This window comes from Podarcis liolepis (assembly GCF_965112155.1).
Source record: "Podarcis liolepis genome assembly, chromosome: 2".
In the NCBI taxonomy this organism is placed as follows: domain Eukaryota; kingdom Metazoa; phylum Chordata; class Lepidosauria; order Squamata; family Lacertidae; genus Podarcis; species Podarcis liolepis.
In genome coordinates, this window is record NC_139555.1 from 82,532,542 (window position 1) to 82,560,176 (window position 27,635).

General features: G+C 40.2%; 1 protein-coding gene across 13 annotated transcripts in view; it reads right to left on the minus strand.

The window, feature by feature from the left end:
• ERC2 (ELKS/RAB6-interacting/CAST family member 2) overlaps positions 1-27,635 on the minus strand; it is a 510,602-nt gene that overhangs the window by 475,212 nt on the left and 7,755 nt on the right. For all 13 annotated transcript variants that reach the window (XM_083489222.1, XM_083489221.1, XM_083489224.1 and 10 more), the window contains exon 2: positions 12,184-12,996. In XM_083489222.1, the coding sequence (XP_083345348.1) occupies positions 12,184-12,840 (657 nt within the window). In that variant the 5' untranslated portion in view covers positions 12,841-12,996. The remainder of the gene's footprint in view (positions 1-12,183; positions 12,997-27,635) is intronic.

Sequence of the window (27,635 nt, forward strand, 5' to 3'; positions counted from 1 at the left end):
ATAATAATAGTAGTAGTAGTAGTAGTAATTATTAATAAACTTTTCTGAACAAAAAATAATAGGGACATTTCACTCACAGACTAAAGGGTTTATGTTTGCAGAGTGTAAATGGTAATGGACAGTCTTTCTGAGACTATGCAATTCTGCAGCATCTAGAAAGATCCCATCACGCCACTTTTCATTCGCTGCCAACACATATTGTGTGTTCTTATCTGTCATGTACATACATGTCCACTAGCCTGTACCTGAAGTTGTAACCTGGGAGTTGGGTATGAAAGCCCACCCACATGAAGGCTTTTACAGACAACCCTAAAAACAGAATGATTTCAACCAATATCAACTTGTTTGTTGGCAATTTTTTAAGTTAATGAGTTTCTAAGAACAATCCAAACACTGGACAGCATCCAAAGGCTTCACGAAGTTCCTTTTCCCAATTTCCAGTTATTTCCTCTGTCCATTGGTGCTTCTCACCCAGAGTTTTCGGGAATGGTCACACAGTAAGGGGAGAAGGAAAACGGCTTGCACAAGAGGCCTTGCACTAAATTTTGGGGTTAATGGTTTCTATCAAGTTATTAAGCAGTATTTAGTCCAGACTACTGTTTAAAAATTCAACAGTACTTTGTATTTGTAATCAAATATAACAGGGTCACAACTCAATCTGAGCAGAGCATACTTAAGCCCATTGATTTTAGTGGGTTTAAGCATGTTTAAGTCTGCATTGGATTTTGGAATTTTAGGTTAACACATTTGTTTCTTCCCAGTCACAGAGAAAGCGAAAAAGCTAATAAGTTATCCAACAGGAATATGAGGGGGTTTTTTTTGCTATGAAACATAACCTTTTAATTTCATTTTTAAGGGGCTGAGAATACACCCTCTCTTCACCAAAGTGTGACTCAGAACAGAACACTTCACACTGACAGGGTTAAATCCAGGCATTTATCTCTCTATAAAATAAGGTTTGTTTGTTTGTTGCCTTAGTGTTTTCCTGAGGGAAAAGTAGTGTCTTCGTCTTCATTTTAGGGTGTCTCACAAAGAACAAATTTCTACCCGAAATTATAGAAAACTGGGTAAAACAAGACTACGCCAGATGCTGGGAGGAAACCTGAGACTGAAGTATTCATCCTCCATGCTACAAACCAAACCTTCTAAGAGAGTCTTTTGCTTCTGCTACAGGCAATAAACCTTAGCTGGCCCTACAAATAACATAGCAAGCACGGTGACAAATGTTACAAGAGAAAGCACAACTGATGGAGACTTCTGAGCAAAAACATAGACAGGTCTGATCCAGCAACTGACAGGAATCATGACTATCCCTTTGGCGTTAAGGCAATACACAGTTCTGCAATGAAGCATACCTTTAAACACAAGAGCTGACAGACAAGAGGAGCCCTATTCAAAGAAACGTGAGCAGCTGTATTATACAGAGTCAGACTATTGGTCTATCCAGCTCAGTACTGTCTACACTGACTGGCAGCAGCTCTCCAGGGTTTTAGGCAGGGGTTTCTCTCAGCCCTGCCTGGAAATGCTGGGGATTGAACATGGAACCTAGTGCATACAAAACAGAGGCCCTGCTACCAAACCATGGCCCTTCCCCTAGGGTCTTATTCCTCAACAACTCTAAGGACAAAATATAAGAAAACTTGCTCACTGTGATGATCTGGCTAATTCTCACTCTTTGAGCAGTTTGCTTCTCAAGTCAGGAACTCATGTCAATTATTTCAAAACAAGTTGAGATGTAGAATATAAAAATATAGAACTATAAGTTACACAAACATTTGATACAACAGACAACCATTCACATATAACAAGCAACTAATTTGTTTCAACTATATTCGGTCTACCTCAGTGGTCTTAATAGTCCCACGTTCAGATAGCACATATAAAACAGTATCGCACCATTCAGCTCGATTTTCTAAATATAACAGACCACCACTAATATATCCAAGGTATTACCACTTGGAATTCAATATAATATCCTCAGCAAGGGATAAGTAACAAACAACTGGAAGCTTTTAAATACCTACGTTCCTGAACTGCAAAGAGATATTATCATGGACAGAAACTCAATTCTTTCAAGTTGAGTGTTAATGTGAGAGAAGTATTAGATCTATCGACTGAATATCATATGGGATACATTTTCAAAACTGTGTGCACAGTCTTACTCATGTTCCACCATAAAGGTTTCTGTACATCAGATACAGCATACACAGTAGAATCCTCTACTGTAAACTAATTGAATAAGGCACTGTCAACTACATGACAGAAAAATTAGGAACACCAATCAGAAAACCAAGGAAGGAGAACTAAAATGAGGGGAAGTGTCTGAAGCAGTAAAAATTTCTGAAGTTATAATGAGATGGGAGCAACTTAATAGTTCTACAGTTTTCTCCCTCTTTTTCAGCAGAGTGGGAGAGGGGAGAGTAATTTTTGCTTTCTTCAAATAGCAGAGCCCCCAGGTGGAAAAGGTAGTGGGTGGGGGGTGCTTGCACCTTTTAAAGAATGTGTTATTGTATTATCACACAAAGACCTACAGGGAGGGAATAAAGAGAATTTACCAGTGACAAGAAAGCCTGTTCGATGTATACACTGGAATATTTGGCAGTGAAATATTTCATAAGATTACCCTGAAATTTTAACTTTTCTGTATTCTTATAAAATGAACAATCGCGTTCAGAAAATAATTTAATATAACAGATCCTCATATTTCATCCTAAAAAGATGCCAATCTTTTTAGGTATATTGGGGATCACCAACGTGGTGCATGTGGTGCACAGAACCAATACAGAGGGGAAACAATAAGAGGGTTTTATAAAGGACTTTTTCCGAAGATCCTGGTTGTCAGGATTAGGCCACAGGCAGCAATCAGGCGTGAGTCAGAAGCTGGGAACTGGGAGTCAAGACCAAAGATAGTCAGCATCAGAGGGCATGTCAGGAAGCAGAACTGAAGAACAAGACTAGAAAGACAAGCCATGCCAGACCTCAGGTACTCAAGCAAAGCTCTACTGAAACAAGAAGCCTTCCTATACTCCTACTGGTCCAGGAGAACCCAACAGCCAGCCTAGGAGGAATCAGTTTGGAACATTTTCTCTGAGAAGCTGTGGTGATGTGGTTTGCCACATGGGACAATAGTCTGCTGTTTTGAACACTAGGTGAAAACAATCTCAGCTGCCTAGACTACAAACAGCATTGAGAACATTCCTAATTGGAGGTTTATAAATACCAAAACAGCAGCTAAACTCAGAATACCCATTTTTATCTTCCACCCACCTCTGATCATTTATATTACAGTGATTGAATACTTTAAAAACCAATCTACTCCACATATCTATGAGCACTTCAGCCACAGAACATGATACTTAAATATGCATTTATGAAAGCACCACTACTAACACACAACATCAACTACCACAGTCTCCCCAACACTTGCACTCACTTTTTCCACATTCTGAACACAGACACTAAAACGTAAAATGGATTATGTTACTTACCTAAAATGTCCTCAGTTTCAGTGAATGAAAGTGAATGGAATAAAGAAAATACAATCCAACAGAAAGTTAAAAATGAGCAATTAAGTGCAAAAAAAACCTTCGAAAGACAAAAATAAAATTAAAGCAATGAGCAGAGAAACAGAACATTTGGTGCCAGTCATTCAGTTGTATTTACCTTAACATGAGATTTTAACATGAGAAACAATAAGGATTTTTTTTTTATCCATAACAATCTCAAACAAGCTCACACAAACAAAACACAAACAAATACATACAGTACTGGATTATGTAAAGCTGACCAAAGGACTAGAAAACTTGTTTGAAAGAGAAATGTTGAGTTGATGAAACAAAATGGCGTTCCCGCCTTTTCCAGAAAAGGGCAAGCTCCTGGCCCTGTCACCTCTATGGTCTTCTCCTGTGCCTGCCCAGCAACTGGGGCAGAATCCAGGTGCCCCCTACACTCTTCCTTCCCCAGACACCAGGGAGGAGGAGAGAAACATGGAGAGAATGAAGCAAAAATGAAGAGGTCAGGATGGGAGCAGCCAACAGGAAAACACAGTGGAAAAACTCACTCATAAAGATGATCTAGCAAACAGGATGAAGGAGAGGACTAGGCGAAGGAAAAATTCACACAAAACAAGCACTCAAGCAAGTCTTTCTCTCAGACACACAGAGAGACATGAAGACCCTTCCCTTGCCGCAGGCAGGGGCGGATTGGAGAGATGGATGACTCCTCCCCTCTGGAGAGGATGTTGCAATCAGGAATGTCATCTCCATCCCTCTGGTAAACAGAGCATACAACATAAAAATGGACCCTGTACTCCTCTTCCGTATTACAAGGAAACACTAGATGATTGCATAATCCTAAAATATCAGGGTTGTATTAATTAAACTAACTTTTCTTTAGAGTAGACCCACTGAAATTAATAGACCCAAGTTAGTCATGGTCCTTAATTTCAATGGGTCTACACTGAGTAAAAGTTTAAAACAACCCTCACTGTGTTCCTAAGGCTGCATATCTAAACACACATACTAGGGAATAACTTGCTTCTGAGTAAACCTGCAGAGGATTATGGTGCATATGACGTGCACTGTGATCCTATACATGTCTACTCAAAAGAAAAAGGTGTAATATTAAGTTGCATAGGAGTGCAAACTCCCGTGTATCATTATGGTGGCAAACCTAAACTCAATTGGGAGTAAGTGCCATACGTTAAGAATTACATTTGAGTAAACTTGCACAAGAGCATGGTGAAAGCAAAGAATTCTCATCTTAATTTTGCAACAAACAACATTTTCTGTACTATTGTGCTACATATGTTCATGAATTGGATATGGTGTTTGTTGTTTAGCCGGATTTGCATCCATTATTTTACAGATCAAACGTTCCATGTGACTACAGACAGTGTAATTTATTGCTATTCCTTCATCAGTGAACTGTCAAACTGAAGAAGCGCTGTTACCGTTGAAGCTATAAATATTACACATGACTTGATATTTTTTCTCACTTATCTTTTATTAATCACAGAACGAATGACATCATACAAGAAAATTAAAAATAAAAGGTAAAATAATCCACAGTGTGACAAATTAGATAGATAAAATATGTCAAGAAAGAAAGAAAGAAATCACCTGTAAAGCCAACAGTTACATTACTTAATGAAATTTATGTTTCCACAGACAGTAATCCAGTCAATTTTACCCTGGATTTTTTTTTGTCCTGACCTATAACAGTATTTTGCATGTCTTGTAATAAATAGATTGTGTGAGGTGTTCATGTAATGAAGCAGTACAATATTTTTTAAAGTGATGCATAGTATTGCACTCATTTATTTGTGTGTCTAGATATACTTTTCATCTTCCTTTGAGTTGGGTTGCCAAGTGGCCAGAATTTTAGCTTCATGGCTGGCTGCCAGAACTGGAAGACGCAAAACTAGAAAACCAGCTAAGCTATTTTATTGTTGGTTAGTGCAAATACTTTGTTGTCTGAATGCAAATCCAAATGCACATACACATACTATGCTGCCAATGTGGAAATTCTCTCCGTAGTAAGAGTGGTGACTGCTGTTTTTCAAGCCGCAAACAGATGAACGATGTAGCACAGGCCACGGTCTCCCACTCAGTCTGGCAACTTCCAGTCACCTCGTCCAAAAACAGTGGGCTGCTGGCACTGCAGACGGCCAAGCCGAGGGTGAAACACATGATACCAGATTCCACAAAAGGCCAGGCTGTTCCCTTCATAAAGGAGAGTCAGGCTTCATATATTCAAAAGCAATCACTCTGGTGCACCAGAATTTAGGAAAACAAAAGTTGGCAACCCAAACTCTGACAACATCAGAATGTTTAAAGAATTTTCTCTATAATCCTAGCAGGAAGCTTCATGTGTTATATCTCTTCCAGTGAATGATGTCCAAGAACAATGAACAAATGCAGAGGGCAAATATTCACACCATCTGCGCATGAGGCCTTAGAACGTTTTAAAACTTGTATATTTCTTTTTCTTTAATTTTGCGTTCAAATGTGGACTCAGGAATCCAGAATGTCAATAATCCTAACCATTCCCATACGAAAAGGTGTGCTGTGAGCAAGCAAGAACTACATTTGTCCCAGGGACCTCTGCAGTCTTCAACTAGGGATAGACCAGGAATGGCTCCCAAGATGTATCCGGTTCACAGCTAAGTATGACCATAGACCAAACTTACTGGGACTGAAGAGTGTGGGAAGTCCGACTACATTGGAGGGCCACAGAGGGCCTTGGGGATTAACCACTCTATTACTTACACAGTGGTGGAGCAACAACTCATAACAAGAGCTTAAACCAATTCACTATGCTTCCTGTCTGCTCTAAGGCCTCTGGCATGGGTGTCTTAATTAAGAAAACACAGAAGATGACTTTTCTGCCATGGTTGGCAGATCTTTAATGTCACAGAGCCTTTTCCAAGTATGATTTTTTTTTAAAGCCCTTTATGAAGGTAGGTGCTTACAACAGCAGCATTTACAAAACATCCAATCCCCTGCCCTCCCTGCTACCTCATCAGATCTGAAATGAATAAATCTTTGAATGGGAAAGAATGCAGAAACAAGTATCTTTTGCCAGTAAGTGGAAATGGAAGACAGGGACTGAATATTGGAGATATATGGAAGGGCACAACATGATTCCAATTCAGGAATGTGACTAATAATTGCTTCAACCAAAACAGTTAATGGTAGCCATGCACCTAACACGGTGAATTTCAAATTGAATTACTTTCATTTTGAGGGTGGGACTGAAGAACTGGGTTTTCTTCATCCTTCAGTGTTGTCCCATTTAATCATTTCTTACATTTTGTCTTGTAGAATTATTATTAGCCAGCAGGAACATACCACCTCTTACCTCATAGTATTTTTCTCTGCTTAAGTGCCCTATCCTTAAAGCTATTTGTTGGTCAAGAGTTAGATAAAGTTTGTTCTGTGAGCTGCCCTGAGACCTCCAGGTATAGGGAGGTATTTAAATTCTAATTCTTTTTCGAAGAAGAAGAAGACAAAACCCAAGAGCTGGTTTTTACACATATATCAAATAATCTTTAAAAAGTTCAAGATTTATTTCCCTAAAACATCTGAAGTTTCTTTAGCAGGGAGTGTAAATACCTACTATGGGGGTTAATATTGCACACCTTTCACTGAACACTGCCACAAGGCTTAAGGACACTTGCAGAATTAAGCACATAGCATTAGCAATGCTCAGAATGATTTAGCACTTTCTGCTTTGGGGGAGGGGTAAAAACTCAGAGCTTAACTAGTTTGAAAAGATACCAATTGCAATAGAAATTTCAAGATATCTTGGCTGAAGGGCTTTCGAGACAATGGTTTCTTTGTGCAATAAACTCACACTTGTAATTCAGTTATTGAAGGAGAATCCTATTCTCTATCCGAGTTGTTGAGTGGAACTATGTCAATATTCCTCTTCTATTAAAACTGCATTTTCTGAAAGCACTAATATCACTAATCTTGTTACTTTGAAAATACCATGCCCCCATTTTACACAGAGAGAGATGCATACCTCTCTCTAGCATGCCAGATACAATGGGGAATGATGCGTGGAATGTTATTGCATTTACTACTGTGGACATCTACTGGATCCCCTGTGGTATCAATGGTGATGAGTGTCATTCCCATCTTTGGGGTAATATTCAAAATAAGAACAGTGACCCTTCACAACAACAGTTTAGTGCTTATAACGGAATCAACTTGGCAAGAGCAAAACCATGCCCTCTTTCCCCTCAATGATCTGTGGGAGTGGCCTGCAGGCCATTGGTTGTCCACCTCTGAACTTGAAAGAGAAGCACAGGGTATGTTTCTTGGAGAGTAAACATATTGACTGGAGAATGTGTATAAGGCCCAAAGAATGTACAAAACGCAACTGAGATAATACACATTTCCATTGGCCTAATAGATTATTGGTTGGGAAATGTGCACAATGGCCTCTTCATGGACAGATTATGTGCACATTCTTCATGACACATGGTGGATGCACACAATAGCTGCAGGGGGAGGAACATTCACTGGAAATTGCGTCCCCCAATTTCACCAGCAGGAGAATCCCATGAGTAGAGTTTTCATGGAAGCGATGGCCACGCATTATAATATATTTATCCATCTCGTGCTAAACTCAGGAGAAAGGCGGTTTGATGCCCCCCAAAGCAAGAAGCAGATAATGTTTTAAAGGCTACTGTGCCCAAGCAAGATGGATATCGGAAGCATGCATGCTTTTATTTTGCTAATCTGTTGCAGCAAAACCCAGGGAAGTCTTATGGCACTTTAAAAACTAACTAACATGTTGTGGCACAAGCTTTCACTTTACTTCAAGTCCACTTCATCTGATGCATGAAGTATAATCCTCGGGTGTAAAGGGAAAAAGGGGGAAAATGAGGAGTTATATGGCAATACTTACAGATGCCCACACCCAACCTAAAACAGTTAGGTGGCTACATACCAACAATACAGACACAGGGGCCAGACCCTACAACAAACTCAAATGCCAACTCTCTCCTTATTAAAGGAATACTTTTACAGGACCTAATAATGCGAGCCACAACATCAGGCATAGCTGTCAAGCGTCCCTTATTTGGCGGGACAGTCCCTTATCCCAGCGCCATCCCTTATTGATGCTGTCCCTTAAATAAGATACTGAAGGTAATGGGGCCCTTTCTATGTCCGGCTGTCCTTTGTCAACAACAAATTGTTGCTGTTTTTTGTGTTGAATATATGCTATATGGTAATTTATGGACCTAATAGGTATCTAAAGCCATTTGCATGCAACAAAATATGTATTTTATCAAAGTAATTGTTGATCCCTTATTTTCGAGGCTGCTGGTCCCTTATTTTCAAATCTGTAAGTTGACAGCTATGACATCAGGGGATCATTCATCTGCTTCTCTTCCAATGCAATATATTCTCATCTGCCAGAAATGCCTTCCTGCATTCCACAAAGGACAAAGTGCCCGGTTTCTATGCTAAAGAATATATTAAACTGAGTACGACGTGTAAAAAAAAAAAAAGCAATATTCAGAAACAAGTAGGACAACTTCAACCAACCAGGACATGATCAATGACCATAAGGTGGCAATCCTTGAACAAAGGAAGTTCAAAAGGAAACACCAATGTAAAAGAGCTGCCTTACTACTCCTCTTCACAGTGGTTTCCTGTCCCACGATGGGGGTTAATTTATTCTGCAATGCTAAAATATGTCTGCTATCACTAATTAGTGCAGTTGTGTCAGGTCATCATGCTTATTTTGCATACAGTTAAGCTCCAATTTGCATTTCAGCCTCATTAACTCCAAGTTTTACATTCTTTTCCCTTTACATCCACTTGCCAAAGGATTCGTGCATCTGATAAAGGAAAGAGACTCCTAGGCCATGAAAGCTTATGCCCCAATAAATTTGTCAGAAGTTAGTTTCTAAGGTGCTGACGACTTTTCCAGAGAAATCCTAACACACATTTACATTCAGGAGTGGGGGCGGGGGGAGATATCCCAGACATCCACTTGCGGAGGGACCGCCATGTCCATTGCCCTGCTCTTTCACTATGGGCAGCGAGGAAGATGTGGGGGACACAGTTTTTCCTTCTTTCCTCCCACTGGAATTGTCCACATTGGCAACAGGACTGGCACAGTCATCTTGTTTCGTGGACATGTCATGGAAATAAAAGGGCTTTGGATGTGGCATAGCCACACTAGCAGACATGCCCCAATTTTTCCCTCTCTGCCAGATGTTCATCACTGGAGGAACATCTATGCTGCTAGAGCTTCCCACTGCATACTGGAGGACCTCTGGCAACATTAAGAGCCATTCAGCCAGTGTGGCTCCATTTCCACCTGCATAGCAACACACATGCTGCCTAAGGCTCCTCAGCTAACTTAACAATAGTTTTAGGATTGCACAATTATGTTATTTGTTTACTACTGTATATATATGTTTTGCATGCATACCATTTAACATATCTCAGTCAACAAGTATTTCTATACTTTCCTCCATCTCCACATAAACAGGATTTTTTAAAAAAACATTATTTGTACTTTCTTCACTTATAAAAAGAGGATTTGATTGCATGGAATAAAGAAAGCATTAATGGGACAATATATTACAAAGAAGAAACTAGAGCATCACAAAAAATATATATTCTGGGTTGTATCCAACTATATTCTCCTCAAAGTAGACACACTGAAATTAATACTTGTAAGATAAGTCACTTCTGTTAATTTTAATGTGTCTGCTATGAATATAACTAACACCAGACACAACCCTTAATGTTGAATTTCTTTAAATAAATTATCTTGTGAATATCAGCCATTTGCATGCAAAACACCATGTGTAACTGAAGAAAATTGCTATAGTGGTTCGGGGCTAATTCTGCGTCTTCCTAATTCGTAAGACACAGCCAATTACATCATAGTGCAAAAATACCTTTTAATATCAGCAACATTTTCTCCTCCAAAACTGAACTGGTTTACCTACCCACAAGTGAAACTTATCATACATCTTTTGAAACAAATTTGAAGCAATACACATTTTCTATACTTATTGCAAATTAGTTAGAGAATCTAAAATAATACATTGGGGAGGGGGAAATCTCTGTCATCTTAAATTAACTGGAAAGGAGAAATCAACTACCCAAACAATAATTTCATGTTTCTTCTCACATCAGCATTTTCAATATATGTGATTTAAAAAGAAAAATCACTCATAAATTATTATAACCCCCAACTGTAGCCTTAGAGGTTAATTTGGCAAACTGCTTTAGTTTCTTAGCCAGCCATGCTGGAGAGGTAGCAGGAATGGAGGCAGGGACAGCAAGCGAAAAGGTTCCCATAGCACCAGCCTAAATTCCTCCAGTCATCCACTGTTAGTTTACTTCCTAAATGCACAATGCCACAGAAAGAGACACACGCCCTATGAAAGCTTGGTAAAATGCTAGAATCATTGGAATAACAGCATCCGTGTGTAACAAAGTGTACTTTCAGTTTGTAAGGTATCAACATGAAGCAAGGAAATTTGACAATGCCACCAACTATATTCACCAATCTAAAGTGTCATGTGAACTATCTGTCCCGTATCCTGTCCCAACATCATCATCATCCTCCTCCCTCTATGGTCATGAAAATATCCAACTGCAGGCAAGATGATTCCCTCAAGCTTCATTTTCTCTTCCCTCTATGAGGAATCTTAGGTGATTGCTTCATGAATTTTTAGTTTCCAGTTCTGATTATTTCAAATACCAGACACTCTTACTTACAAGAGAGCACTTATTAACCCCCTTCAGAACCTAGTGAGAGATATTGACTTCTCTGCAAAGGGAAATATGAATCACCAATTATATTACACGAGGAAATCAATAGCTGGCATTTAACAGTGCTGGGGCCAACCTGAGGTCCAGCAACATGTTTGAGTACATTAAAAATCAGAATGATGTTTATTAGTTGCTACTCTTCGAAATCTGCTTTATTATTTTAAGGAATGTCTTTAAGGAACATTACTGTTACATATTAGTTCTAATGGAATTATTTTTGCAGTTGGCCCAGAATGTTCAGGGTGGGGTGTGGTGGGGGTAATAACAGAGAAAGCACAAAAACATAAGGATATAATAGTTGGTTTACTGCATACTGTAATAAACAGTATTGGGCTACTGTTTAATGTAAGTTAAGCCCCTGACCTACTGGTCTATCTTTAGACTATGCCCCCTCTCTCTGATAAATATATAACATGTTTCTATAGTAAAGTTTCCTGAATGCATTTGTATTATTGCAAAAAGTCCTGAAAATACAAAAAAAAATAGGTAGTGACCAACAATCATTCTCCACATTATTAATGGAGAAGACTCCTGGATCAAAGAAATTCTGAATGAAGTGAAGCTTATTGGTGCACTTTCTTCCCAGTTAGAAACTAGAAACAGGCAACAGGGAATTATTATGTTACAAAGCCAAAACATGCCACCAGTAGGCCATCATTACACAATAATGCAGCTGACCCTACCTGGTGCCCACCAGACATTTGGGACTAAGAGTCCTATCAGACCTAGCCAGCATTTCCATAATGGCTGTGGCTGATGCAAGTTGTAGTCCAAAATATCTGGAGGAGACCAGGTTGGAGAAGACCACAATAAGCAAAGCATCAGTTGCCTTTTCCGCATACCATTATTTTCATTTGCAATTGCTTACCTGGTTCTCCTCATGAGAAACCCTCATCTGCTCTTTCAGAACGGACATTCTGGCCGCTTCTTCTTTCCGCAGCACTCTTTCCTTTTTGAGCTCAGGGCTCCAGAAGGTCTTGATGCTATTCATGGAAGAGCCAAGCTTGCTATCTTTGATGTCCAGTTCTTTCCTCAGCAAGTCATTCTCTCTCTGTAACTCCTTCAGCTGAGCTTGTAGATCTAGCATGGTGCTATCCCTTACCTGTCTCAACATAGAAGGGATCTGGTGGTGGTGGTGATGTGCAGAAGTGGTCAGCCCCCCATGCTGATCGGTGTAAGAAAGGAGGTCGGAGTGGGAAAGGCCAGCGGAAGCAATATTAGGACTGCTCCCCATAGCTGTCACACGACCACCGTACACAGCTCGATTTGTAGCCCTTCCAAGAGTCATTGTGCCCTTGGGGAAAGTAGTGGACGCCACACCTTCATGGTCACTCAGGTACATTGGTCCGGATGTTGCATAGGCGGCATTAAGTGACTGGATATTCTCCATTGATAACGTCTTACCTGTCCCTCCACCTCCTCCACTACTTGTTCGCCTATGGCCCAGCCGAGGAGATCTTGGCAAGCGAGGGGATCTGGCAGGACTGCCTTCCAAGTTACTGATTGTTCTTGCACTTCCATACATTTTTATTTTAATGTGAGGTACTACTTAATACGAAATTAATCACACTTAAGTGGGTTATTCAACCTCTATTTCCAGTTGTTATTGTTGGCAAGCTGCTTCACAGCATTCTTCCAAAAGGCAACGAATTCCTTAAAATGACTTCTCCAGGCTGAAGATCTGAAAATAAAAATATAATTAGAGATTACTAAAAGTTACTTGACAATGCCAAAACCTGGAAGCACAGGTTCATTTTAACTGTGGGTTTATGAAATTACAATAGTGCACTATCCTTCTGAGCACATTTTCAAACTAAGAAGAATTCTGTATGTTATAGTTACTTTTATTGCCAAAGGGCTTTTTGTTTTTATGTGTAAGAATGCCATATACAAATACACAGCTAAGGTAGATGGACTTGACATTGCTAGAACATACACTAGATTCCATGGTTAACTCTGTGCCTCAAATGGATTTTTTTTTAAAAAGACAGAAGGGAGAAATAAAGAATTACCAAATATTTTTAAAAGGATTGAGCCTAGAAATCACCATACTGCAAGTGCCTTTGCCATGGAAAAAACATTATTCATAATAATTTGCTACCAAGTCAAAATCAAGATGTTAATGTTATTATATAATAATTTATAACAATAATTTATTATTTATACCCCGCCCATCTGGCTGGGTTTCTCAACAGCTTGTGACCAGTTTACTAGAAGAATCACGCTACCCCACACGGGCCCAGTTGGCCACTTCAATCTGCAGAACTGGCACTTTTATTTACAAGGGCCACATAATGCCCGTTCCACACTGCTTTTATATATATATATATAATGTGTGTATGTGGTTTGCTCTTATAACTTCTGAGGTGTTTACAGTCCAGTCTTCTTCCCTGTTTAACAGCAGGCACTATGCTGGCTCTTCCCTAGCCTTCTTGGACTGTGCTAATTCTCAAACATTCTCAAAGTTGTAAGATATGTACACAGCGAGCATGGAAGTAAAATCTCAGACCAATGCGCTTGCCCTTATAATAAGCAGAAGCTTAAATATGAACTGGCTCCATTTCTTGGAAAAAAAGAGAGCATGAATAGACTGCATGCTCAAGGTCCATTCACACACATTACATGAGGTAAACTCTGGCTGTCATGTACAGTGGTAGAGTGCATAGAACTCCAATGCTCTCTTCTGTATCACACAACACTTACTGCCTACACCACCTGTGCAATCTAGCCTGTAATATTAAGTGATTGTGAAATTAGCTTAGCTAGAACCTTCAACAAATTCAGGTCAGTATCTTTATGACCTTCCAATCTGAATTAATTAAAACATTTTAAAGCACTCTTTGTGATGTTCTTTCTCCTCCTTACACCATCACCTGTGCTGTTCTCCTGCCTATTTTTCTTCCTGCCTCATCAACATTTACCGTATATACTCAAGTATAAGCTGACTTTTCAACACTTTTTTAATGCTGAAAAAGCCCCCCTCAGCTTATACTCGAGTGAGGGTCTCACCCAAGTGCATTTCCAGCAGCAGAGGCTGGTGGCGGTGGAGGAACGAGCAGCCCTTTCGGGCTGCTGCTTCTTCCTCCGGCACTGCCGCCACCAGCCTCTGCCTCTCAGCAGCACCCTAGGTAGGCAGGGGGACGGGAGGGGCTGGGGGGAAAGAAGCCCCCTCTGCCGTGTGCGAAAACGCACTCCGGCCCACCAGGAGGTTTGTGGTGTGGTGAACTGGCTTATACTCGAGTCAATAAGTTTTCCCAGTTTTTTGTGGTAAAATTAGGTGCCTCGGCTTATATTCGGGTCGGCTTATACTCAAGTATATATGGTTTATCCTCTGTACAATCAAAGAAGCAGGTACTTCTTAACATGAACAGTTAGCATCTCTCCAGAGATCTGTCATTCTAACGGGCACCACAACATTGCTAATATGCATAGCCATTTGATACTCTGTTTAAATTTGTCACACATTTTCAGGTGACTGTTGTGGTTGCTCGAGAGTAACCAGGCAGGACTCCGACCTGCGTTTTACAGGCTTTATTTTGGTGCAAACTATTTACAGTGAAAGGGATGCGGGTGGCACTGTGGGTTAAACAACAGAGCCTAGGACTTGCCGATCAGAAGGTCGGTGGTTCGAATCCCTGTGACGGGGTGAGCTCCCGTTCCTCAGTCCCAGCTCCTGCCAACCTAGCAGTTTGAAAGCACGTCAAAGTGCAAGTAGATAAATAGCTACCGCTCCAGCGGGAAGGTAAACAGTGTTATTGTGCGCTGCTCTGGTTGGCCAGAAGTGGCTTAGTCATGCTGGCCACATGACCCACAACCTGTCTGCGGACAAATGGCGGCTCCCTCGGCCTGTAGAGCAAGATGAGTGCTGCAACCCCAAAGTCGGTCATGACTAGACCTAATGGTCAGGGGTCCCTTTACCTTTACCTTTATTTACAGTGAAGAACCCCAAAGCTAATGTCTGGCTCAATCACTAGCAGAATCCGGGAGCGATCTTTTTTTGGACCTCCTCAACATAAGAGTTTCGTTACCCCCAACCATCTCTGCCCCTCTCTGCGCCTCAGACTACTGCACAGGATGGGGCGATGGCAAGGGCGTGTTTCCCTCCTGTCCAGCTTGCTCAGGAGCGATGTTAAGGTTCCCACCAGCATCCTCTGGTCCTTGCACTTCTTCCCCACTGGAGGTGGGGCTTTCCTCCTCCTGGAAGAGGAACTGCTTCGCAAGATTTTTGGATGCTCCCTGTAAAACAACTGTCCTTTTATTTCTCACCTCTGAGCCGATGGCAGTTCTCACACACACACACACACACACACACACACACACACACATATATATTACATACTCATTTTCACACTCTGGACATCTTATCTATAGAGTATTAAAGTCTTCTTCCTGCTTCTTTGAAGTTCAGGATTAATAATGAGCAGATAGCAATAACCTGGGTTGTGTGTGGCCCATGGTTTTTTGTCCATCAAACTGTCTTGCTAACATGCTTGTGTCTGTTGTTCCTTATTATGTATACTATTTTATTTCTTGCCTGATTTTTATGAATGTATTAGTTGCTTTTCTACAGTGAAACAGACAGAAGTCCTTATCTACTTGAACTCTTACAGCCAAACTAGGTATCAATGCTCCTGCTAACCCAAGGCTTTTGCTGCACTAGGTTTACCTCTTTTGAACTTTAACTTGTTCACCCCTTTAGTTGGGGCAGTTAGAGTTGGAATGTTTTAAGCCTCATCTAGGGACTCATTAAATTGCTCATTCCCTATAGGTGCTCCTCCATTGGGCTCCAGGCCAATATCCCTACATGGTGATACAATTCTAATGACTAGGTGCAAATAAGCACATCTCATAACCTATGGCAATTAGAATAAAAAGAAAAGGAAGATTCATTGCAGAGGCTTTTAGAGTAAGCAGATCCACAACCACAAATATCTGTTGATAATGTTTTGCAATAAAAAGAGGTCGGCTTTGCTTAGACAACCACAAGAATCAGCACCTGAGCTGCTATGCAGCTGTCTCAGGTCAGTCAGTCAAGTTTATTGCTTATAGCCAAAGGCTGCTGCAATGTATACAATGTTATTCAATAAAATATATACTAGTTTGATACAAAAACTTAAAACATTTACATTGTCAAAACATGACCTAATCTGCACAAAACTACAGAAACTCCTTAATATACAAATTGAAACATTAAACAATAAAATTTATAAGCTAAAATCACCGCAGGGCCACTAATATATTAAAAGTAATATTAAATAATACAATAGACAATTATGTACAAAGTTTAGTGAGAAAGATACAGCTTGGTGTAGATGGGGTCAAATAAATTCATCTCCTTTACAGTTGATAGCTATCTCAGCTATATAATTTTTTCTAATTTTCCTGGCGGCAGTTGCAAAAAGTGCTGCACACCAGGTCACATACTTATCAATGTCTGCAAAGAGATATAGAATCATGTCAGAAGGATTCTGGCCAGGGGACCTTATCATTATAGGTGTCAAAAACCGTTCTCTCGCTTCCATATATAAGGGGTAGCACAAGATATAATGCGCAAGGTCCTCTAATTAGGGCATCCCCTAATACAAACATGATCAGTTACTAGTATGCCTCTATATCTCCCATCTCTATAAGCAGAGTTTATTGTATTTAATCGTAGCTCTGTAAAAGCTTTCCAGAGTTGTACAAAAGTCAATTCACTGAAGTAAGACATATGTTCATGGGCCTCTCTAAGTTTAAAATATAATGGGGCGCATGTGGATAGGTACATAGAGCTTAAGTCATTTTTAGTAACCACTGCCCTTATAGTCCATTTAAAAATATTTTTCTGAGAGTGTAGGGAAAGTCCTTTGAGCTCAGTCAATGCGAGGTCATATTTGCCCATCAGTTGGGTAGCATGATGTACCCAGTTTTTAAGGGGTAATCCATTCGTTAATCCATCAGGCATTTTTATTTTTATTTTGGTAACCTAGTGTTGTCCATCTGTTGAACTCTAAACCAGTAGCAGAAGATTCTTTTATCTATTTGGCTCTCTATGCTCAACATACAAGTTTCTAGCCTAACCATGCAGGATTGCACATCTTTGGGAAGGTCTAAAAGGGCTCTTAAAAAATAATTATGTGGGGGTTCCAGACCAGAAACCTTTGAGGTACCCCGAACCTCTGCGCCGTATAAAATCTGGGCCATTGGTTTTGCTTTATAAGCAGATAGAGCTGGGTTAACCAGATTTCCACCTTTACAAGCAGCAAATTTCAGAATAGCTTTTGCTGATTTAAAGGCTTGCAATTTATTGTTAGATAGCTGTATATTCCAAGAGGCCATTTCTGAGTAGACCAGTCCCAAATATTTAAATGTATTTACTTGATTTATGTGTTCATCCAGGCGCCAAACATGCTTTTTACGGCCCTTCCCAAATACGATGACCTGTGTCTTGTCATAGTTTATAGATAAAGCATTACCCATGCAATATGAACCTTATTTCGCAAGCAGCTGTCTCAGGCCCACCTGGGTTCTAGACACAAGTACTAGGTCATCAGCATACATTAAAACTGAAAGTTTTTGGTCGAGAATTGTAACAGGGGCAAATTGTAGGCCATCCAGTTCTTTAAGCATGTCATTAATATAAAAGTTAAACAGAAAAGGCACCAAAATACACCCTTGTTTAACTCCGGTAATGGTCTTTAGTAGTGAGATGCCCAGCCAGGTCCACTTTTACTTGTATCGAAGTTGCTGTCTCAGGTTGAAAAAATTAATTCATTCCAGTTGTCCAATAAATTTCTTTTCTTGAAACTTAAAAATGGTACTCTTAAACAAGCAATGCAAAGAAATAGAGGAAAACAACAGAATGGGAAAAACCAGAGATCTGTTCAAAAAAACTGGAAATATGAAAGGAACATTTCGTACAAAGATTACCATAATAAAGGACAAAAGTGGAAAGGACCTGACAGAAGCAGAAGACATCAAGAGGAGGTGGCAAGAATACACAGAGGAATTATACCAGAAAGATATGGAGGTCTCGTACACCCCAGGTAGTGTGGTTGCTGACCTTGAGCCAGACATACTTTATTCAGGAATTGAATTGAATAAATAATAATAATAATAATAATAATAATAATAATAATTGAGCCAGACATCCTGGAGAGTGAAGAGCCTTAGAAAGCACTGCTAATAAAGGAAGGCACTGGACATAGTAAAAGATCCATCGCATCCTGGTCACTGTCTCTTCGAGCTTCTGCTGTCGGGATGGAGATACAGGACGATGAAGACAAGAATGAGCCGTCTTAAGAACAGCTTCTTCTCCAGAGCGATCTCGGCCCTGAATGGGAAGCCCGGACTTTGAAAGTCATCTAATCTCCCTTGCTGTATTATACTGTATTGTTTAATTAGTGTTTTTATGGAGCAGTCAAGTAATTTCGTTGTCCCCGAAGGGGGCAATGACAATAAAGATATTATTATTATTATTATTATTAATAATAATAATAACAAGGCCAGTGGAAGTGATGATATTCCAGCTGAACTATTAAAAAAGCATGCCTGGCGTGCTCTGATCCATGGGGTCACTAAGAGTTGGACACGACTAAACAACAACAACAAATGACCATTTTGCAGGTACTCCCTATAGTAATAAATTATTTTCACTTTAAATGTATTCTAATCTGGTTGATTTATTTTATAGAAGTATCAGATCCACTGTGCAATGATCTCAGCGCAAACATTTCCTTTTTTATTAGCATTTTTCACTGAATGTTTAAGGAATTTTAGGATTACTTTTAGATTAAATCCTCTGGATTTTGAACAAAGATGTGTTTCATGCAGTAATGTTTATAGGCCTAATTAAGAGCAGAAAATAAGGAAGGGATAAAAAGGTGCTATTTTTTGTTGCTGTTTTGTTTAACAGCAACATCTCTACTAAGATCTCAATCAACAGAAAATGGTCTATTTTGGGTGAAAGCACTTTCTAAATAAGGGTTCATTTATTTTCAAGATTTCCTCTTTATCTCATCACCTGAGCTCTACTGAGAATGACATCATGAGTTTAAATCTTCCATGGTGTTTAAGTTTAGAAGAAACTATTGGTTTCAATGATGACTTTCCATCTCTCTGCTTTGTAACTTTTACAACCCAATCCTACACATGTCTACTCAGAAGTAACACCCATTGAATTCAATGGACTTACACCCAGGTTTGGAAGCAATCCTAAGCATGGGAAGCCAGCGTAATGTCATTAAGCCAATATAAAGTCTTTAATGTCATTAAGCCAATATAAAGTACAGTGGTGCCCCGCAAGACGAATGCCTCGCAAGACGGAAAACCCGCTAGACGAAAGGGTTTTCCGTTTTTGAGCTGCTTCACAAGACGATTTTCCCTATGGGCTTGCTTTGCAAGACAAAAACGTCTTGCGAGTGTTCCGATTTTTCCCCGCTCCCCCCCCTTTCTAAGCCGCTAAGCCGCTAATAGCCTTTTAGCCGCTAATCCGCTAAGCCTTTAATAGCCGCTAAGCCTTTAATAGCCGCTAAGCCTTTAATAGCGCTAATCCGCTAAGCAGCTAATAGGGTTGCTTCGCAAGATGGAAAAAAACCGCTAGACGAAGAGACTCGTGGAACGGATTAATTTCGTCTTGCGAGGCACCACTGTATGTCAGATCCAAACACCATTCAAGAGCAGGGTTACTGCCAGCTGAGCCAGCCTAAGTCTGGCAGAGGGAAAGCAAGGCTTTAAAACAGAGTTTTACTTGTACTACCGTTTTTTGTCAGCATTAGTTCTGCCAGATTCCAAGGTCACATGACTGAACTGAATGCAGTTAAGATCAAGTGTTAAGTCCTCCTGAAACCTCCCACTCTAGAGCACCTTTTTTCCCCCAGGGCTTACGCTGGCATCAGATTCAAGTCTCTACTCAGCTTGCTACTAGTCCCGGTTGAGCCAGGATGAGGAACGGCTAAGGGAGCTGGGCATGTTTAGCCTGGAGAAGAGGAGGTTAAGGGGTGATATGATAGCCATGTTCAAATATATAAAAGGATGTCACATAGAGGAGGGAGAAAGGTTGTTTTCTGCTGCTCCAGAGAAGCGGACACGGAGCAATGGATCCAAACTACAAGAAAGAAGATTCCACCTAAACATTAGGAAGAACTTCCTGACAGTAAGAGCTGTTCAACAATGGAATTTGCTGCCAAGGAGTGTGGTGGAGTCTCCTTCTTTGGAGGTCTTTAAGCAGAGGCTTGACAACCATACGTCAGGAGTGCTCTGATGGTGTTTCCTGCTTGGCAGGGGGTTGGACTCGATGGCCCTTGTGGTCTCTTCCAACTCTATGATTCTATGATATAGCCAAGCTGCTCCAGGAATTGGCCGCCTGAGCCAGAGATCCACTGGAGCAAAATTTGCTCATTCTGGCAGATCTTGGGCTTGGATTACTCCCTAAGTGGGTATAGGATTGCACCATTGGGATACAATCCTAAATGTACTTACCGTACTTAGAAATAAATACCACTGATATTCATAGCTCTTACTCCTTAATTAACATGGGTTACTAATACAGTATACACCAATATTTAGTCATAAACAGAACAGAAAACACTGCAGCTTTTTATTGTGCAATATCTCTGTAGTTTTATGGTGAAATTATCATGTTAATTTACAAAACCAAGCAGAGAGACCAATCGACAGATGCAATGATAGTCAGGTTGATAACATGAGCTAAAGGATCAGTTCTGAAAGGACTGTAGATATTTGAACATACTGGAAAGCAGAAGTGGAAGAAAGGGAAAACAGACTGGAGGAAGGGACTGGAATGGATGTGGTCACTGGTAGGTTACAGAAAACCAGACAGCTCAACATGTGAGATAAAAAACAGGGGAAAGAAAGTAGTACCAAAGCTATTCCTTCTCAAGCCTTATACAGTCTATAGAATCAGAACTAGAAGAGATCAAATGTAATCCAATCTCAGTCACAGATCACTCCCCACAGATCCATAATCCTGGTCATAATATAACACAGTGCAGAAGACAGTATGCCAACAAGCAGAGGGGCGCATGTCATGTGCAAAGATGCTCTTGCAAAACAGAGCCAGATAATTCAAGCAGGGGAGCCAAATGAAATGCTAAACGGGAAAGCCAAAGAACAGCAAGATCAAACTTAACCCAGGGGGAAATTGCTCTCCGAATTCCATATCAGACATTCAAATCCCAAGTGTTTGTTGATGCCAACTTTAATGCTAACCATGCCCTGGAGCTGCTTTCAAATCCTGGTTAAGAGAGAAATCCTGGTTAGAATGAAACCATGCTTAACACTGCTCTCTTAACTATGATCAATACCAGTGAGGAAATCACAAGTGGGGAAGCAGCACATGACCCCACAGCCCACTTCTAATCCTTAACCATGATTAAAAGATCAGGAGCTCTGTGCCAGCATTGGCCCCTAGAGATGCATACACACATTGAACTGTGTTGCACTTTATAAATTATTTCTCAAGGACTCAACCCTTAGTCCTTTATTGAAGATTTTCTCAAACACATGTATTTGTTGTATATAACTAACTGCTTTATGCAAGCATAAGCGGTTGGTCATCTTTACAACTCCACAGTGAGAAATAAAGGAGTAAAGAAAAGCGGGGGGGGGGGACCCAAGAACCTGGAAGCAACAAGAGAGAAAGGAAAACTGAAGCAGAATCCTTCTGTAATGTGGCTTCTCTTTCCAACAATGTAAAGCACATCAGAATAAAGGGGGCTTCTAATAAAAGTGTATTTATTTTACCAGAAAGATTGGCTGGCTGGGCAACATCTAAGACTATTTCACAAAAGACTTTTTAAAACAGTGTGTCTTCATCATCAAATCGAAAACTGGGCTGAATCCAAGTTCCTAGGGATGCTCTTTTTGTCTATGCTCCTTGCTTCTAATGTACTGTTAACTCACCCTAGGATTCATCTTGTTTAAGTGATGGCTCAACATACAACTGAGAAAAGTGTTAAGCTTTCATGTCCACATAAATAGAAGTGTAGGCCTGGGATCTGAAGATCGCCTCCTACATGAAGCAAAATGTTCTCTATCAACACCTGGCTAAATAGAAGGAGTAAGCAACTAAGTCATTGACTAAATTTAAATTTCTTTAATCCCTGAATATAAAACACAGTTCTGATGGTGGCAACAATACCTCAATCACCAGAAAAGCAGCTGGTGATAGCTCATGGCATATGGAGGAATAACTATAGAAGTATGAATCTATTGTCAGTTGTGAGGACTTTATCAAATCACTCCAGACAATGTCCGCCATGACCTCGATAAAAAGCTACCTATCTCTGTGCAGAGAGAGGTATCCAACATTAGTTGGACCCAAATTAGTTATGGCCATTAATTTCAATGAGTCTACTCTGAGTAGAACTGACACCAGATACAGCCAAGAATATTTTACAGTAAAATGTCAATATTTGCCGAAAAAATTATCCATTTGCAATTCCAAACACATTTTCTGAATGTTTTAAACTCACTGATACATCAGTGGATGCTGACAGTCATCTAAATGAGATTGTCAGCATTCATTTGTGTGTAGCTGAAAAGTGGGTGGCACTTACAAATTTCTTACGGGAATGTTAGTATTCACCTGTAAATGTCAACATTCACAACATTGTTGGATATTTGCTGTTAACAGAGAAAGCAGCTGATATAGACAGTCGAGTGCTTCTGTTAGAATGGTGATGCAAAAAGAGTGACACTTTCATTTATTGTGGCATCAGCTTTCATAGGCTACTTCCCAAGATGCATAAAGTGGAAAGAAACATTGTTTGGTACAGAATACAATACTAGCAATATGCCCATTAAAACAAACTATATGGAATCACAGAACCCAGGAGGCCACTGACCACCTAGCTGGCCTCATCATGGCCTCATCATGTTCCCTCACTGCCCAACACACATACACTATGAGTTGTGGGTTCATCTCACATAGGGAAGGTAAACAGTTTCCGTGCACTCTGGTTTCTGTCATGGTGTTCCATTGCACCAGAAGCAGTTTAGTCATGCTGGTCACATGACCCATAAAGCTGTCTGTGGGCAAACACCGGCTCCCTCGGCCTGAAAGCAAGATGAGCCCCACAACCCCATAGTCACCTTTGACTGGACTTAACCGTCCAGGGGCCCTTTACCTTTTAATACTTTTGAATACAAGTTGTTGTACTTTGGTCCTGATTCTGTGCTTCCTGCATGCACCTGACTGGCTAATGGGCTCAGAGTAGGAGTTTCCCTAGCTCATAATAAATGATGTATTTGAATAAAAACTTCCTTGTCCTAAAATTCTTAATCTGTTTGGAATGCAAAACACCACAACTGCGAGCTTATGCACTGATTTTGTGCCAAAGGCATTTATCAGAACAGGCACCCAAAGCTAGCCAGCAGCCACTGTTGAGATATGCTCATGAGCTGAACATTTTAATACTTTATTCTCAGTTAAACTGTCATTGAGAGTACAGTGGTACCTCAGGTCATGAACTTAATTCGTTCTGGAGGTCCGTTCTGAACTTGAAACTGTTCTTAACCTGAAGCACCACTATAGCTAATGGGGCTTCCCGCTGCAGCCGCGCCACCGCTATGCGCCGCCGGAGCACGACTTCTGTTCTCATCCTAAAGCAAAGTTCTTAACCCGAGGTACCATTTCTGGGTTAGCGGAGTCTGTAACCTGAAGCGTCTGTAACCCGAGGTACCACTGTACCTTGGCCAGGGTAATATTCTGTAAACTGAATTCCCCTTTTCTTAAAAAAAATAAAACATTCTAGTAAAAAATCAATTGGTGCAGGAATTCCCAGGTTCAAAATGGTACACTGCAAGGATATATACCCCACCCCTTTCCAACTATGAACCTGCTCATTATGGCAGTGTGAACTCACCCAGAATATACATTCTCCCAACTCGACAGTCCCTTAAGTTCCCCGCTATCACGAATGGATTTGAGTTTTTGCCCATTACTGATTCCAGACACTCATTCAAGGAAGTAACTGACACAGTTTACAGAAACTGTTTGATATTGTTTGTTATTTTGCATGCATTTATTTAATTACTGCAGTCCTTGTTATATGTCACTTCTTAGTTCCTTGCTAAATGAAGCAGCTGCTCCAAGTTCAATACAGGTGCTTTGGGGAGCCATCCACTCCAGGAGTGGGGGAATGAACAGAAGTCAGGAAACAGAAGTGATATGAGCAGAGAGAGGCATACAGGCTAGACAAATTTCGCTAAGCAAGCTTTGTAACACAAATCTACATTCCTCTGGATTACTCAATATATACAAAACTGGATGTCTTTTTATTTATTTACTTTTAAAGTTAAAATGGTGCTTAATTTTACATACCAACCCGGATGCAAATGAGACTGCGCTATTATTAGAGTTACAGGGTAGCCCATCAGCACACGTTCTCAGGGCAGCTCATGGGGCAAACAATCAAATACAAAATTAAATTGCAAGGTGATAATCCAACAAGTCAACAAAAACAATGCAAAATTACAAAGCAAAATTCAACTGGCGATTGCTGTTTCCTGGCAAGGATGTATGTACGTGGAGTGCTGCTCACAGCTATAACATCTCTAGCTGCTTTCTCATCAAGACTTAGAAAATGAAATGGCTCTCAGCTCTGGACTGGAGCCCCCAAGGAACCCTGGTGGTGCAGGAAGCACTGCTGATAATCCAGTAAATCATCAGTCAGTGTACTCCTCAAACTGCTGAAAGCAGACACTATTACTAAAGGTGATGTTACAAAACAAACATTACAATTCGGTCTCTGTCGCCATGCTGTCCCTGCATTATCACCTATGCCGTGGTTCTTGTGTAACATGGAATTCCAACCTAACAGCTTAATGGTGGTGTGCAGGGACAGAGAGAAGACGCAGCTACTGGGATGCTGGTCAGTAGTTGCCTCAGTGCAAAACCAAACCGCCAGAGAATGAAGCAATGACAGGCTTACAAGAAAACATCAGCCGCAACAAGCAGCCTAACAGTGTCGGGCCAAAGTATAATTATTTATTCTTTTTATCAGATATATTTATATATTGCTTAATCATCAAACACTTCTAAATGGTAATACACTTAGAAAGTCATATGTCAACACTATATTAAATTTGGCTATTTGTGCGCATTTAGCAAAGCCACAATCTAGGAGCTCCCATGTGCATATGGAAGTTCCAAAATGTACACATGGAGTTTAAGGCAAGTGAGGTCTTCTCCATTTGCTTCAGTGTTGGGGGAAACTGTGCATATAACACACGCACAAAAAACCCCTGTTGTTGCATGCCCAGAAACACACACACATTCAAAATTCAACTTACAGTAGTGCCAACATTTGCCTTTTAAAGCTAAACTACGATTTGGAAGAAAATCCAGTATAAAATATCATGTTATCCAACTGTGGACAAACTGAAGCACATTATGTGGGCGGGTTCTTTCTTTCTTTACATGTGTGGTGACATTTCACTGGGTGCCATCTATGGTACCAGTCAGCTGGGTATATTTGGATGATTAGCTCCGCTATTTGGTACAAAACAGGAACATATACATACCGAAATAAGATAGGCAGTGGATTGCATCAAACTAAGTTAGACACATAATTACTAGACCTAAGCTGGTCATGCCCACTAATTTAAGTGGGCCTACTGTGAGTAAAAGTAACTCCAGATATGACCCAGAATATTTTACAGGAGAATGTCAAAGCTCACCAAAACTAGTAATTTACATGTGAACCCTGATAATCCCAGACACATTTTGCGAAAGCCTAAAAGTGAGAAATACATCAATAGATGCTGACAGTTATCTAAATGTGACTGTCAGCATTCATTTGTGTGCAGCTGAAAAGTAGGTGGCATTTACAGAATTCTTATAGGATTTTCAGTAAAATGTCAACAGTTACAACAGCTTGGGTCATTTGATGTAATACGGACAAGCAGAGTACTAGTAATGGCTATTAATCCCAATGGGTCTACTCTGAGCAGGACTAACACTGCAAACACCCCACAGTCCCCAAGATGCAGGAACAACAAATGGATATATGTGATTTCAAGCTTTAACCAACCTTAACAATTAAACAACAACAATTAAGTTGCTTAGAATAGGCATTATACTCTAAAGCAAAATAATATATAGAACAGCACAGCGATCAGCAAACTAAAGACCCAGTATCTTACCTGCAGCATGGGACTCACTTTTTATTTGTTGTTGAATGTGTTCATCTTCTTTTACATTTCTCTGTCTCCTTACACCCTACTCTCTCTCCCATTTTTCCGCTTCTTTTATTTATTTATTTATTTATTTATTTATTTATTTATTTACCCAAAACAGCAGCACCAGAAAACTAGAAAGGAGGTTATAAGCTGAAGTGGAATCACCTGAGGTAGTATCACAACTAAATGTGGGCTCATCAGCTGAAGACCAATGGAATAGTACATACTGTATAGCAATAGATCTTCCAATGCCTAAATCAACCCAAGACTTTATAGGTGCATTTAAAATGGAAGTAATAAAACACTGTTCCTCATTAAAGGATTTTAAAATCCACCCTTAAGTGAGGAATGTAACAAAGTGCATAACAAACCACAGTATAAAGTAGGGGTGAAAGTGCTGGGAGGAAATAGATGCTGTTTTTCATAGGAATATACTGGTATTCTGGCTCAATATGCTGCTTTTGAATACTGAAGTATCGGACTTACTTTCACTCTTCCTATAGTCAGTCTTTCTTTCTTTCTTTCTTATTGAACAAATGATATATGGTCTGTTCACATGTTATTTCACATGACAGTTAAGCTGTCCCTCATGGTTAGTCATTCATGTGCAGCGACCCACAAGAGAACTCAGCTATTTTATCTGTGGCACTGCAAACTTCCACATAAGTCTGCTATGGCACCCCCATACACACAACCAGCTTTATACAGGACATGGTGAAATTTGCTATGAAGTGGCCTCCAGCATCAGCCATCGAAAGGAAAAACAGACCATAGAAAGGGGAAGGGGAAGCTGAAGGCCTCTAGGTGTTGTTGGACTTCCACTCCCATCAGCCCCAGCTAGAATGGCCAATGGACAGGGATGATAAGAGTTGAAGACCAACAAGGCCACAGGCTCCAAATCCATGCCATATAGAATATAAGAATTCATCTAGCCTCACTGGGTATGGTTAAGGGGAATACATTACTCCTTTTCATATCAGTTCCATTCACTATCACAACTCCAACTGATGCTTTTCTTGAACCTGCATGATCTACTTTTTCAAACTTCATCTGCTGCTGTCACTACTGGAAAAATAATCAGCAAATTAGGCCAATAAAGACGAAATCAGACATTTTGGGATACAGAAGACAGACTTC